The sequence below is a fragment of the Anopheles coustani genome, chromosome 3, assembly GCF_943734705.1.
Source record: "Anopheles coustani chromosome 3, idAnoCousDA_361_x.2, whole genome shotgun sequence".
NCBI classification, from domain to species: Eukaryota; Metazoa; Arthropoda; class Insecta; order Diptera; family Culicidae; genus Anopheles; species Anopheles coustani.
Window position 1 is genome coordinate 94699007 of NC_071288.1, and position 15360 is coordinate 94714366.

At 43.6% G+C, this 15360-nt stretch overlaps 3 protein-coding genes across 4 annotated transcripts; 2 read left to right on the forward strand and 1 right to left on the reverse strand.

Annotated features, from left to right (window-relative positions):
• On the reverse strand, positions 1-781 carry LOC131258799 (uncharacterized). Its single transcript, XM_058260181.1, has 2 exons — positions 431-781; positions 1-369 (listed from the first exon to the last, which is right to left on the reverse strand). The coding sequence occupies exons 1-2, from the start codon at positions 746-748 to the stop codon at positions 127-129; spliced, it is 561 nt and encodes a 186-aa protein (XP_058116164.1). The 5' UTR covers positions 749-781; the 3' UTR covers positions 1-126.
• Positions 782-1721: 940 nt separating this feature from the next.
• Positions 1722-2543, forward strand: LOC131272660 (small nuclear ribonucleoprotein Sm D3). The gene has a single exon (XM_058274482.1). It carries the CDS (start codon positions 1794-1796, stop codon positions 2223-2225), a length of 432 nt encoding a protein of 143 aa, XP_058130465.1. The 5' UTR covers positions 1722-1793; the 3' UTR covers positions 2226-2543.
• Positions 2544-2704: 161 nt separating this feature from the next.
• On the forward strand, positions 2705-4531 carry LOC131258426 (nitrilase and fragile histidine triad fusion protein NitFhit). 2 transcript variants are annotated; one of them, XM_058259740.1, is made up of 5 exons: positions 2705-3027; positions 3095-3472; positions 3537-3932; positions 3969-4044; positions 4111-4531. In XM_058259740.1, the coding sequence occupies exons 1-5, from the start codon at positions 2824-2826 to the stop codon at positions 4449-4451; spliced, it is 1395 nt and encodes a 464-aa protein (XP_058115723.1). In that variant the 5' UTR covers positions 2705-2823; the 3' UTR covers positions 4452-4531. The 2 variants fall into 2 exon arrangements, with proteins under 2 accessions (XP_058115723.1, XP_058115722.1); XM_058259739.1 differs by having other exon boundaries at positions 3537-4044.
• Positions 4532-15360: the final 10829 nt, after the last annotated feature.

Consider the following 15360-nt stretch of genomic DNA (forward strand, 5'->3'; position numbering starts at 1 on the left):
TACTTTAACTTAATAATTTCCTTTATTCAATCAACATTCAAACCATTCCGACTTTGCGGTGTAATATAGCATCAGTTGACAGCTACACCGACTTCTCTGCTGGTTCAGCACAAAAAAACAACAGATTTATTCAAGGTCGAGATTGTTTTGCTCCTCATCCTGCTTCACTTCTTCCGTCGATCGGATGACCGGTTTATCAATTTTCTTCTTCGCTACTGTCGTTTGTTCACCGTTGAAGGCTTGCAGGATGGTTTGAATGCAAAATTCAATATCTTTCTCGTTGCGGCAGGGCGACATTGCGTATAAGAATAACCGCAGTGTTTGAGGGTCCCTGTACATTGGATGAGTGAGGATACCAAAAAAGGTGTTCTGGAAATAAATGAATGAATCAACACACTGGGCCCCAATGGTAGTGCGCTTCCGAACTTACACGCAATAAGAGTTGTAATCCACCAAACGTGAGCCATTGCGAGGACAATCGAAGAGCTCGAACGAAAGTATCCCATTCGTGCCGGGTAACCACAGTCCGAAACAACTCTTGCCACCTTTGTTTTTTAGATGTCCGTGAACAGTGCGGCTTGAACAATACCTGGTTTAGAATGTGCTCACTACACTTCAAATTCATAGCTGTGGAGTCTTTATTGTTTACTGGTTTTTCGAGCAGCTGCAATGCCCGTGCTAATTTAGTGCGGCTCACTTTGAATTGCGCATGGTTATTTACTTTTGCAATTAATTTTAATTCAGGCATTTTTACCACTGACCGAAATTGTTTTGGAACCTCCGGTTGTGACAGTTTTGTAGCAAGAGCTTGACAGGTGGGACTTTACTAGAGTTGTGTAATTCAGGTTCAGATTCATGAATCTCAGTTCCAGTTCGGCGTCGCATCAGAGCGGATGGTTAGCAGTGCACGAGGTTCCTGAAAGGGTTAGCTGAAAAGTAAGGTTATCTTAGGCACGGCCGCGTGGTGTCGCCGAGCTGGAGCTCAAGTCAGAGAAATCCTAGCCGACGCACATCTCGTGCTGTTTGAGTAATCAAGCGGATCACGAGTTTCGTGCGATCTGACAAACGGAAGGAAATATTCCTTTCGTTACGGCGGGTGAACAGCCGCATTTTGACTGCGCACTAGCGTGGTTGGCTAGCAGTGCTCCTGGCCGCATGGTGGCAGTCAAAAAGCGACGCCTACAGAAAATCGAAAACCACAGAAAACCAGGACATATGGCCTTTAGTTGCCAGTCCTAAACCAATAGAGGTCTATGTCTCCAGGTTAGCTTGCGAAGGCCCAGGAAGCTGGATTCAATAGCCGTACTGGAGTAAATCCTCGCCGAATTGAAGAAGAAGAAGAAGAAGATTCATGAATCTGAATGATTCTTTGCGTTTCAGAGATTCATGAATCTTTCAACGAGAGATTCATGAATCCCAAAGATGCATCAAGTGATGAAAAGTGATGAGCCAGAAATGGGCAGTAGGATACCCTTTTTTTTAAGGGGAATGAAAGAATCGTGGAGATTCGTGACAAAACCATGAAAGATTCATTTAGGTTTCGAAAGAATAATAAACGTTTGAAGATTCAAATCTCAAAAGATTCATGAATTTATCTGAATAAATCTTAGATCTTACCAAAAGATCCAGTTCCTCTTTGGTGAACCAAGTACGGTGTAATTAGTTGCTACCGAGTTTGACATTTGACAAGCGGTGCAAAGAAGCATTCTGTTTATTTTCAAGCTCCTGTGCCGCCATAACTCACGTTGAGGTACTCCGGAAACGCGAATATTAGTCAAATATCTGCTTGAACCATGTCGATCGGTGTTCCAATCAAAGTGCTGCACGAGGCCGAGGGCCATATCGTTACCTGCGAGACGATTACCGGCGAAGTTTACCGCGGAAAGCTGATAGAAGCGGAGGATAATATGAACTGCCAAATGACACAGGTCACAGTCACCTACCGCGATGGCCGGGTGTCGAATCTGGAAAATGTGTACATCCGAGGCTCGAAGATACGATTCCTGATACTTCCCGACATGCTGAAAAACGCGCCGATGTTCAAAAAGCAGGGTGCAAAGACCGGCACTGCTGGGCGCGGCAAATCAGCTATACTGCGAGCACAAGCTGCTCGTGGAAGAGGTCGCGGGGCGGGCGGTGGTGGAGGAGGCGGTCGTGGCGGTAACAAAGGCGGTTGGCAAGGCCAAGGACAACAATCTTCCGGCCGTGGACGTGGAGGACTATAGGATTTTTCGGCAGATCATCGTAGGCTTAAGTTATCGTTAAGCTTTTGGCTTATTTTGGCATAGGCATGTTGTCTAACTGAACCCAAAATGGAGCATTACTCATTGATTCATCAGATGCTCGGCCAGAAATGTAACAGATTCCAGTAACGCTCTTATGTACAAAAGTGTTCAATCAGGACCAGGGGAATTTTGAGCAAATGAAATAAGACCGCGACAACACACGGTATTGTAGTACGTATGTGCGTATGCACCAATTCAATTACACCTTCATAATAAATAATACTACAAGAAAACTCTACTGTGAGCCTGTTCAGTTAAAGAAATCCTCCAAAAATCGGTTAGCGTCTTTCATCTTCAGTTTCATTGAAATTTGTTTGACTACTTCGATAAGATTTGACAGAAGGAAAGAAACCTCATTATTTCAAAACAACAACAAACAGATAAGGCTTTTCTGGTTTGCACAGCGATAAGCTCAATAATCGGAAACTAAAGAACTTTACGTATGATTTTGAACGGAAAATCATCCTAGAATTGTGTGCTGTGAATTTGCTGTCGATAATTTGACTGTACATCCTGTATCTTCGTTCCTTAACCCTTAATGACTTCGTTGCTTATAAGGTTGCGAGTGCAATCCGTTTGTGCACCGAGTCGGTCAATAACAAGCTACGTTCGCACAATGGCGTCTCAGAGCGGCAAAGCGCCACGCATTGCCGTGGCACAGATGAGGGCCACTAACGATAAACAGCACAACCTGGCACAGGTTCAAGCAATTACCGAACAATCAAAGGCTAAAGATGTTCAGGTAAGACTCAGTCTCATACCCCATCGCGTTATATTCTCCCTGCCCTGTTATGAGTCTTCTGGGATAGTTTATCTTTTTTCCAGAATGCTGTGACTATGTTGGTACACATCGCGAAGAAACATTGAAATTATCGGAACCATTAACCGGTCCTACGGTGGAAGCGTACAAGAAGTTGGCCCGGGATAATGATGTTTGGATGTCGTTTGGTGGCGTACACGAAAGCATAATCGAGGAGTCGACGGAAACGGACGGCCAAGTAAAGAACATTTACAACACACATATACTCATCAATAACGCCGGTAAGCTCGTGGCCAGCTATAGGAAACTGCACATGTTTAACGTCGTTACGCCCGAGTTTAAATTTCGGGAATCGGAAACGGTTAGGTCGGGACCAGCTTTGGTGGCGCCAGTTGAAACCCCTATCGGAAGGATTGGACTACAAATAGTATGTTTCCAAGAGAATGCCTTTTGCCATTTCGATGTCATTTGTAAGATATTTCTGTTTCCAGTGTTACGATATGCGTTTTGCCGAAGCGAGTACTATCCTCCGCAAGTTGGGAGCAGATATTTTAACCTACCCGTCAGCCTTTGCCGTTTCTACCGGTCGTGCCCACTGGGAAGTTCTGTTGCGAGCACGTGCAATCGAAAATCAATGTTTCGTAGTGGCCGCCGCACAGATTGGATTCCACAATAAGAAACGGGAGAGCTACGGACACGCGATGGTCGTCAACCCGTGGGGAGAAATTCTAGGCGAAGCGGGCAACCAGGATCTGGATGTCGTCGTCGCAGAGCTCAACTATGCGAAGCTAGAAAGTGTTCGAGCGAATATGCCATGCTTTGATCACCGACGGGACGACGTGTACAGTTTATCTGCCCGGCAAGATATGGCGTTTGTGAGCGGTTCGGTAACCAATGAAAAATATTTGTTCGGAGAATTCGAGATTCCCCCGGATACAATTTTCTACGTTTCCGAGCATTGCTTCGCCTTTACCAACATCCGTTGTGTTGTACCTGGACGTATGTAACGACTCTTAGCTGTCTTCCAATTAATCTTGCAACATTATTTTATGATTTTTCTTGTAGATGTTCTTGTATCAATCAAACGTCCTGCACACCGATTACCCGATTTAACACCTGCCGAAAGGAACGATTTCTTTCAGACAGTTTGCAAAGTGCAGAAAGTCGCCGAGCGGCTGTACAACGCCAGCTCTTCGACCGTCACCGTACAGGATGGACCGGAGGCCGGGCAGACCGTGTGCCATGTTCACTGCCATGTAATGCCCCGGCATTTGGGCGATTTTCCGGAGAACGATCAGATCTATATCGAGCTCAATCGGCACGACAAGGAACCGGAACGTCCGCGGCGATCGATAGAGGAGATGGCTGCTGAAGCGAAACGTTTTCGTGACGAATTTTCTCGCTAGGGATTTCGAAGGGATGTTCGTTTATGTAGTTGTTTCCCCAATATCTATTTGTTGATATAATAAACCATATTTTACAGTAATTCATTTTCCTTACTGTTTCTATCATTCGAGAAATACTTGTCTAGCAAAGTCGACACATTAACAAAAGATAATATTTATAGATGCAATGTCTGCGGGATCATTAAGGGTGAATAATTCATTCTTTGCATGACGTTGCCAAACCAACAAACTTATGGCACGATTCTTTTCTCGTCGTGACGAGTTTTCTTAACAAACCAGGAAGGTGATTAGATTAATTGAAGTTTTGAAACGCACCTCCATGTCCCGAGGCAAGGATGGAATCGCATAAATCATTGTTTGTCCCAAAAGTTTTATCCTTCCACCGGTTTCGGTTTGCATCGCATTCGTTAGCCATTATCTCAAGAACTTTCTCAACCGGAGAGTTATTGATGTCGATTGCCACGATAAGGGCGGGAAGGAGCCAGCAAAAGGATTTCCATAAGTCCGATCAAAACGGAAGTTACCTGGGGCATGTTTCTAGCCGCAATCAACCATGGACTTTTCCGTTGCCGGACAACTCATTTTCCATTCCGATGGTGTTTTGATGGCGAGTTTTGCTTGTTTTTTTGTTTCGTATGCCAGCAAATATTATTCTTATGCCGCGTGTTTGTTTCATTCGCTGTGTCGTGTCTACTTCCGCTCGGGGAGAAGAATAATCCTGGCTGGAAGTTACTGATTGAATGATACGGCGTTATTGGATGATTTGGTAGTCTGGGAAAGTTTTGTTTGTGCATTAATTTCTCCACATTACGACCGATTCTTACGAAACAAACTGTTAGAAAATAGACTGCGGGAACTTGCTGTTGCTGCTGAGTTGTTGAATGATAAATCTTTAATGATATTTTTAGAGGTTCATTTTGTTTAGGTAGTTTATTGATCTATGCACGACTATTCTAGATTACCATAACCAGGAGAAAAGCTAATAATTTTATGTTTAAAGGTTTTCTTATCGACATTGAAAAAGTTTGATATTTTATTGCAACACACAAAATTCTAGCAACAATATTGATAAAGACAGCTAACATTATGCTTGGTGTCATCGAGTGGTTGTGAAGTACCAGGAAAAATAACTTGGAAAACTTTCGACCAAACTCTAAAGATAACCCCAATCTTGGGGAGGGGGCAGACCCTGGAACATATACGCATCCATAGGAAAAGAAGGTATATCAGCCAGAATTTTGGAGCAGAATACTTCAGAATTTTATTTCGACAAATGGTAAATACTTGATAACAAAAAAAAAAACATTCTCTACGAGTTTTGATACCCATAAGCATGGTCGACATTGAATTTACATTTAATAAAATTATCTCCATGGCATTGTGTACAACGCGGTAGATCCTTTCATTAGTTGGGAAGCCGAGAATGGAGTGCTTTTCCGGGGTGAACCGCGGCCATCCGGGGTGCGTAAGCCATCTTTTGTGTGTAACTTTGCGAGGTTATGAGTTTCACGCGTAAAGTATTTTCCTCTCGAGAGGGGAGCGAGCTGGCGCAATTTTGGGAAGGAATGTTCGATTCTGCTTGCCGAAAAGTTGCAACTGCCGACGAAAGCGGACGGAAAGAATGGTGTGTTTATGCTGGGTGGAAATTCTCGACGTCCCCGCCGTAGAACAAAAGAACCATTGATTAGGTTATGCTACCCATAATTAAAACGTCATCCAGGCTTGGCCATATTTATGGCTTCTGGTTGTGGCTCGGAAAATTCGGGCAGCGTCGGCTTTTAGCGGAACGACTCGAGGACTTCATAAACAACTTAATAACCATCGTTCCCAGACCGCAACTGGTGGTCACTATCGGCCATGGGACGTCGTCCCAACCAGGACTCAGGACCTGGAAATACGCATTGCCGCGTTACGATCTGTCAGAGCCCGAGGGTTCGTTTAATAATCATAAATCTACTTCCCAAAACATACCATCCGATAACAAATCTCCACTAACAGGGTCCGGCAGACATAAGGTTTCCTCGCCTGCTATGAAGCAAACCAGAGTGTTTTCACACACTGGACATTCGCCACAGGTGAACAATATGGGGGAAACCAATGGAGAAGAGTTATGGCTCAGGGCAAACCGAGCGGTTCTATCGGAGATAAACAAAGCATATCTCTTTGCAATCGAAGCATAATGTAATAAACGATGGAGCAAAGCTTTAATATCGGGTCAACCGAGGATATTTACCTCACATTCACACCTTTGTGCAGCTGTCGTTCGAAAGGTATCCCTTTTTGGACACCGATATTCACACGGCTTTCTCCTCGCCGACCTTTCTTTATGCTGGCCGAACATAGACCCTTTCCTATTGTCATTGTGTTCAGGGTTTGTGTGTAATGTAAGCCGAGCTCTTGAGCGTAGAAAAGGATGATACATGTTTACCAAAAACCCATAAAACAATTTCCAAGGAAGCAAAAGAGATACTTTTCCGAGCAATATATTTCACGAGACGGTTTGTAGATCCATTGTGTTGGGGCATACATTCTTAAGCATACTGTTTTTCATTTACACCTGCAGCATTACAACGCTTTGGATAACACTTTGACATGTTTTGGCATGTTCAGGGGTAAAGTTATCCCGAGTCTGTTTCTCCGCGGCGTCGTTTACCTCCATTTTCTTAATGACTCTTAACTGAAACTTTTGTTAATAAGCAGCATTGTTTATGTTTCCCTCAAGACGCTGCTTTTTCGCTCCTTCCATCGCGGCGTTGAAGTGAGGGGCGTTGGGTGGAAACACAGCATACAGTAACTGATAAGTTTCATCAGCTTTCAATGGCATCCATGCGATACGACACGAGACGATGCCTCTATATACATTTTCCTCCGATGGTGTTCTCTTCTGTTGTTTCGACAAACACATTAAAAAGAACATACACCTCCATAATTATATAATGCTCGTTAAAGCTTCATTCATTTTTTGACGTGACTATGGCGTGCTGGAAAATGTTTACCGCTGGCAAGAAATTCCAACGTTATGTTCCCTTTAACAACGATGGTCTCAATAATTGAATGTTACGGTTCCTCATTAAACACGCCACAAATAAAACACGTTTGATGGATTCACCAACGACAACTCGTAGTTTTTTTTAATAACACAAGATCAACCAGCAAATGCTGCCAACTGCAACTGAAGTCCGCTCAACAATGTGATGACCCACGCCAACAGCATTAGATTATAAGCAACTGATCGTAAATTTCCCTTAATTGGAGCGGGATGTTAAATGAATCGTTTGCTGCCAGTCCGTGACAGTAATCGTTTTTAATTGTATGCACATTGAAACTCCAGCGGCTAAGGAAAAGGAGTCTAAGCAACATTTCATCCTACGGGGAAAAGGATAATTGCTCTAATACCCCGTAGTATCCACTCCGGCCGGTCCCGGGCCAGCCGAAGGACAAGAAGCAGTTGTGCAGCGTAATTTTATTGAATAAATTAATTAAGACGTTGCTGAGGCTTGTGTGTACCCTTTGCCTGATAAACTGGACCAAGAGAATTGATCTCCAATGACGTGAATGACGCCGACGGGTAACGGAAAGCAACCAATTGTTGCGTCGTAATGATCTTTGTTTTGATTTTTGTAACATTTAAGTTAGTTTCAAAAGAACCGATAAACAATGTGAGATATGTTGAGGAAAAGGAATTTAATTCATTGAAACATCTCCCGTTGTTTTTATGGCCATTATTAGGTTATACTCATACATGTTAGATCAGTAAAACTGACAAGAAACACCTGATAGCTGCATTTACGAGCCACAAACAATTGGATATAATAGGGATGTGGGTCTTCGGACCAGAAATCTCGTGCTGTGAATGGTAGTTTGTTGGAATACATTTTATTACGGATTCACCATGTGTATCCATTTCTTCTAAAGCAAACCCACAACCGTCAGAGACATCCCACTGGCTGCCGTTGGCAACTCGGAAACAAACCATGCGTTCAAACCATGCTATCATATACGGCTTGGTGTGTAGGAGTTTTTCTCTCTGAAAATGGATGACCATCCGTGGCTTCGGTTAGCTTCAACAAATTTTCCTATTCATAAATTTATATTACTTTGAAATGTCAAGATCTAGGGGAGCCTTTAATCTTTTATATTTTGAAAGGGTAATTGAAATTACCTGCTCTCGACGCCATTCTGTGACTTACGAACTAAACAAACAGGTTTCCTCAGACGAAATGGGCCGCAAAAAGCTGTTAACAGCCCGGGCAGCAAGTTACCATTAGAAAGACGATTTACAACCGATAAGGATAAACCATTTACTGGAAAACGAAAAGTTGTAAATGTTCGTTCCAGGTTCCCATTAGTCAGCTAGTCGAGAAAGGAAATGAAAAATAATCGTAAATATGTTCTCCTGGCGCCTTGTCAATTGCACTGGAACGGTTTGTTCGATACAGCCATTATTGTTCACAGCCAGCCCCCAGACCCGCTAACTCCTTCTGGTAAACGTCGCCGTGTTATTACGGAGGCCTTTCACCCGTCAGCAATCTTGACCAACCTCAACGGTACCATCGTTTATCCAAACAACAATCCCGAGCCCAAACACAACAACAATTTTGTTACTTCGCTCAACAATAGAGCCGTTTCTTCACTTCCTATGGCTATCATCGGTACCGGTTCTTCGTCCTCGACCCTGATTGTCGCAAAATGCGACACACCAGTGAACCGCACCTGGATCCATCTTTCCGGGCTTGTAAACACCGTCAACACAGAGGATGTTGTGTCCGCCGTGGCAGAGAAATTAGGCACTGAAGACGTGATTGCATTTCCACTATTGAGAGGAGGAGTGGATTCCGCAACCGTGCGTTTCCTTTCTTTTAAAGTTAGGATTCCCTCTACCCTGCGAGAAAAAGCATTAAACGCCGAAACTTGGCCGATTGGTCTTCGAGTCCGGGAATTCATCTTCCGCGAGCGTTACCAATCATCTAAAATTCCTCCATCAGCTGCTGCCTTACACACACACACGCTCTCACAGCCTTCGCAATTTACTAATATCACCGTGGCTCCTGCATCACCATCTAATACCGCTGCTCCACACAGACTCGCACACCGCAATTACACCATGCAAGGATCGGAACCAAGCTCAAACGAGCATACACAAACCATCAGAACCATCACTACTAGAAATACTGCACCTTCTGAAAACACCAGCGTTTCTCACGTGGAATTAACTTCTACTTCATCCACATCGAAACCCCCGCAGCAAAGAAAGATTGATTGCTTTTTTCATCACCAACGTCAACAATGAAGCACCTGTCTGGCGATCAAGTAGCCCAAGCATCGATTGCCCTTCTAAACCACTCTCGATCTATTATCAGAACGTCCGCGGTTTGAAAACTAAAACGACAGAACTGAGGTTGACATCTACACTGCACTCCCATGATATTATTGCTCTGTCTGAAACTTGGCTGGACCCAACTATACCTTCGAGCTTGATCTTCGACAACAACTTCATTGTTTACCGCGCTGACCGTAGCGACCGCAATAGTTTGCATGCACGCGGAGGTGGTGTGCTCATCGCAATCCGAAACAAACTGGTATCAAGTGAATGCTGCCTGCCTGATAATAATCTAGAAAGCGTGTGGGTAAAACTTACCCTTTTATCTGGACACTTATACATCGGTAACATATACATACCTCCAAACAAGAGCAACGATTCTCTGACAATGCGCCACTTATCTGCAACTTTCGAAATGATCAATAGCCTGTTAAAACCGAACGATCTTCTCATTATCTTGGGCGAATTCAACCAAAGCCTGTTGAAATGGCATAATCAACGCCCATTAACTGCTCCCGCATCCAGCCACATGTTCATCGATATAATCCAGCTTCATCTTCTTCGCCAGTTGAATGTAATCCAGAACATTAACGATAGAACGCTCGATCTTGTTCTCACGAACGTCGAAACAGCTCAGAAAACTGATGTTAGATCGCTTCTAGCCGAGGAATATCTATTACCAGCCGACACCCATCATCCTCCACTCCTTGTAACAATTGATTGTAGGCGACAATCCGTCATCATATCGAGTCACTCGATGAAAGGGTTGAACTTTAGGCGGGCTAATTTTACGGCCATAAATAATGCTATCCTTAACGCCAACTGGGAAAATATGTTCAATGCAACTACCATCGATAATGCTGTCGACTCGTTTACATCTACATTGACCAGCATTATCAAAATACATGTCCCATCCAGCAAAGCCCCACGCAATCCACCCTGGGCAAACGCCGAGCTCAAGTCTCTGAAAAGGCGCAAGAAAACTGCATTAAAAAAAAGAAACCGCTATCCTTCCGCTAGTAATGAACTATCCGCTAAACTGCTACTCAGAGCTTATAGCACATATAACAGGCTGCTTTACGACGCTTACATCTCAAGGACCCAAAGCAGCCTGCGTAACAACCCGAAGGCCTTTTGGAGTTATGCTAACGCCCGTCGCAAGAATCCAGTCAAGCCGTCGTCGATTGAATACAACGGTCTGGTGGGATCCTCGGAAAAAGAGATCTGCGAGGTTTTCGCCGCTAGATTTAGGGATGTGTTTTGTCCAAGTATTACCGACAATGCAGCCATCAATCGCGCGGCCAATAGTGTACGTCAAGACGTTGTCAACCTTCAACGCATTCATTTCGACGGCCATTCCATGAGCAAAGCACTCAACAACTTAAAGCCGAGCTATAATCCCGGTCCAGACGGTATACCATCGGTCGTCCTTAAAAAATGCGGTGAAGCGTTGACTCCGCTCCTGGTTAACCTGTTTGAGAGGTCGCTTTGTGAAGGTGCGGTACCACGAATGTGGAAGACTTCCTGGATGGTCCCCGTTTACAAAAAAGGAGATAAAAATCTGGCTAAAAATTATCGTGGTGTCACTTCCTTATGTGCCGTCACTAAGGTATTGGAGCTCATTATCCACGATTCCCTTCTTAATTCGTCCCTGCACTACATCAGTCCGCAACAACACGGGTTTATGCCAAAACGCTCAACATCTACAAATTTAGTACGATTTGTTTCAGATTGTATGAGCTTCATGGATCGGGGAATGCAGGTCGATTGCATTTATACGGATCTGAAGGCCGCCTTCGACAGCATATCCATAGATATACTTCTGAAGAAGTTGTACATACTTGGCCTCTCGCATACGATACTGGAATGGCTCCGATCGTACCTTGTTGACCGGACGTATAAGGTGAAGTTTGGGCAGTGTGTATCCAGTCAGTTCTCCAGCAGCTCTGGTGTCCCACAGGGAAGCAATCTCGGACCGCTATTATTTCTTTTATATATAAATGATCTTTGCGATTTTCTTCCGGAAAACTGTTTTCTTTTGTATGCCGACGATGTAAAATTGTATATGCCTGTGAAGTCACTTGACGATTGCAGAAACCTTGAGGCAGCTGTTTTGCGATTCAGTTCATGGTGTGATGCGAATTTCTTGCGTATTTGTGCGGATAAATGTTATGTGTTGTCCTTTTCGCGCTCGTCCTGCAGTCTAAAATTTGACTATACAATTCATCTTAACGTGATTGCGAGAACCGTTCAAATGCGTGACCTAGGCATATTATTAGATTCTAAACTGACTTTTAAAGCTCACCTTGAGGATATAACCGGACGTGCTAACAGGACCCTAGGGCTTATATTTAAGATGACTAAAGACTTTGACGACCCCTTGTGTGTTAAGACGTTGTTTTGCAGTCTCGTTAGGCCTATCCTCGAATACGGATCGATCATCTGGTGTAGATACACCTCAAATGGAATACAAAGACTAGAGGCAGTACAGCGGAAATGTTCACGTTATGCCATAAGGAAACTAAATTGGCCTGATCAAACCGCCTTACCCCCATATAATGTTCGTTGCCAGCTATTAGGTTTAGAATCTTTAGAAGTACGTCGGCGCAATCATCAAGCAAGCTTCATTGCAGGACTATTGCTCGGGAGTATCGACGCTCCATCCCTACTCGACAGTCTTCAGCTCACAGTCCCCCGTTTGACAGCTAGGCATCACAGGCTACTCCATGAGACAAGAAGTAATACACAATACGCTGCAAATGCCCCGATGAACGCGATGATCCGAATATTCAATACTCTAGGTAGTCATTTTGACTTTTCAATAAATATTAGCACATTTAAGAATAGGATTCGACCTTAAAGTTAAGTTATAACGTTTTGTATGTACAATGTGTTTGAACTTGAAGCTCTCGTTAAGCCTTCGCGGCGGACGGGGAATTTTTTATAATAAACAAAAATAAACAAAAATTATGGCGTGCTGTGCGTGCCTGACCTTGACTCTGACCGTCCGTACACGGACGCTTCTAATTACAATATCAAACAAACATTGCACCCCAGCGTTGCACCCGAACGCTTTACTGTCGAGGGGGAGTAAAAAATAAAGGGGCAAGAAGGCCACGGCGACCACGGCCCTCCCCCCGCTGCAGTAATGGGAAATTATGTCCTACCGGGTGACAGTCGGTGGGCAGGCAATTTAAAATGTGCTAACGAAGGGGGTTGTAATATTGCTGCCGGCCTTTAATTGAATCGAACGCCGGTTCCACATAACGGCAGGCAATCAAACATGGAAAAGCGGAGCGGATAAGAATGTAAACACGTAGCGGTGGGAAAACGGAACACCGGTTTTCAAACTGGAGAAACATTAGTGTGGAAAAATAAAACACTTATTCGGACACAAGTAGAGCAGAAAGTAGGGAAAATGTTCTTTCCTTTCTCCATTGCGAGGAATACTAACAAACAAATGCTTTGATCGCCTCAGTCAACAAACCATATCGTTTGCTGGTCGAATCTTACAAGGACGCATGCTTTGCATACGGAATTCACATGAGTTTCTATATTCACCCCAACAAAATTTGACCCACATCGGGTCTCACTTCTCGGGTTTTGTATCGTAAAAGAAGCGCCTACTGTCTACTTCAATCAACTCACAAAATGTCTATTTTTCCACCGAATGTCCATCTGAATAGTGGATGAACCCAAAGAGATTACTGAAAAACGCACAATCATCCGACCCATCCTGCATGAATTTATTTTCTAAACGAGGCGGAGGCAGAGAATAGGAGAAACTTTTGAATTTTCGATCGACGGGAACATTAAAATTATCATGAATAAATAGAAAGTTTAATGTTGTCCTTAATAAAAACAGAAATAAAAATAAATACATTTTGTATAGCGACGTGGAAAATTTTATTCCGTGGCCATTTTTTGCTGAAAGGGAAATGACATTTTTGAACTCAACAGTACACGCTTTTGGTGTTTGGCGTTATTTTCCCATGTGAATGCAAAACCCCCCGCGCACACAAACACACACACACACGTGCGTAGTGGAAATGACTATTTCTAAAACATTTGTTAATGTCGCCCTGCTGGCGTACTTTTATTTCTTCCGCTTGATTAATCTCCGATGATGCTCTATTTGAATAATGTATCATCGGGGGGAAATTAATGTCCCATCGCAGGACGCGAATCTGACCGAGGCTGGCGAATGGTTTTTTTTTCCGAAGTGATTTAAGAATGGAAAATGGATGCCCTAGTTAGTGTGTGCGTTTGTGACCATTGGTGGCCATTAGAGAGCCGGGCAAATGGTGTTTTCGTACACCCACACGAAATATCACCACTGACCCGCGGCTATCAATCATGGATCGATCGATCGGTTTGCCGATTGTGTTTCCGCTTCGTTTCGGACCGGATGCGGGTGTGCAAACTTTTTGAACCATTATTGCCAGGCCTCTCGAGCAGAGGATATCAATGTGATGACCATACGCAAAATTTCTTACAATTGGTAGGTGTGTTCCATTGGAAATGGTTTGGGGAGGCGAATCGTCTTGGAAAGTGAAAAAGAAAAGCTGTAAATGGGCAGCTTTTTAAACAGTTTCCTAAGCAATAAAACATTCACCGAGAATCTATGTCAAACTTACATTTTAAAATATGTTGGTAGTGGTAGTGTCTTTTTCACAATTGATGTTCTTTTATTTACTTAAATTCAGTAGAGCAGGTTAACTAGAAAGATCAAGATTAGGAATCTAATCTAGGATGTTCAAGAGAAAAATCCCCATACATTAAAGCATCCGTTAGAAAGCTCCAAGAATGTTGTCCATTTATGAATGTACACATGTCCATATTGCCGACGGGGTGGGGGAAAAAGGTTGTTTGCTCGGGCAAATATCCAGGAAAACTCGCCTGCCCCCTAGACCAACCACGGTAAACACGATGATTCGTAAAACTTAACTGCTGCGGTGAACCGGATACCGGAAGCCTTTTCAAAATATGACCATTCGGCCGGCAGCCAGCGGGCTTATCTGTTATCTGTGTGCGCTTGTTTGCGGGCTCGATGTAACTCGGGCAAAACCGACCGTATGCGTTTCTAGCTCGCAGAAAAGGTTGAAGGTAACTTGAGGTTTATTTTATTGTTTTAAACATTTCTGCTGATTGGAGCTAGCGATGAAGCCTTTCGATACGGTGGGATTGTTTTTCGACTGCGCAGAAATGAAATTCGAGTTGTCGGAAAATGTGCTCTTGATAGTGGTTTCGCACGAAGTAATTGTGCGTTGAAAATTGTATATTGATTTATTGCATTATCTTCCATTCGAAAGTTTCCATTCACCAATTTCTTCGGCGTCGAGGATTTTCTACACTACAACCATGGTACAGAGATTGATACAAATGGCGCAAACCCCGTATCACGCTGGTTTATTTCGGTGGTTGTGTAATCTTTTTTCTCAATTAATTTTTTATCGTGGTATAAACTTTTCCCCCTGGGCCAAAAATAAAAAAATCAACTCATGTTTCATCGATTAACCTACCTTTTAGGCAATCTGTTTCGTGATGACGCGACGACATGAAAAAGTTTCCACCGCGAGGAAAAGTTAA

Bases quoted from the DNA above. Each gene is read 5' to 3' on its own strand.
- LOC131258799 (XM_058260181.1), bottom strand. From the start codon at position 748: ATGCCTGAATTAAAATTAATTGCAAAAGTAAATAACCATGCGCAATTC. The intron at 370-430 runs GTAAGTTCGGAA...ATTTATTTCCAG, and splicing joins GATTACAACTCTTATTGCGT to AACACCTTTTTTGGTATCCT.
- LOC131272660 (XM_058274482.1), top strand. From the start codon at position 1,794: ATGTCGATCGGTGTTCCAATCAAAGTGCTGCACGAGGCCGAGGGCCAT.
- LOC131258426 (XM_058259739.1), top strand. From the start codon at position 2,824: ATGACTTCGTTGCTTATAAGGTTGCGAGTGCAATCCGTTTGTGCACCG. The intron at 3,473-3,536 runs GTATGTTTCCAA...TTCTGTTTCCAG, and splicing joins GAAGGATTGGACTACAAATA to TGTTACGATATGCGTTTTGC. The intron at 4,045-4,110 runs GTATGTAACGAC...TTTTTCTTGTAG, and splicing joins CCGTTGTGTTGTACCTGGAC to ATGTTCTTGTATCAATCAAA.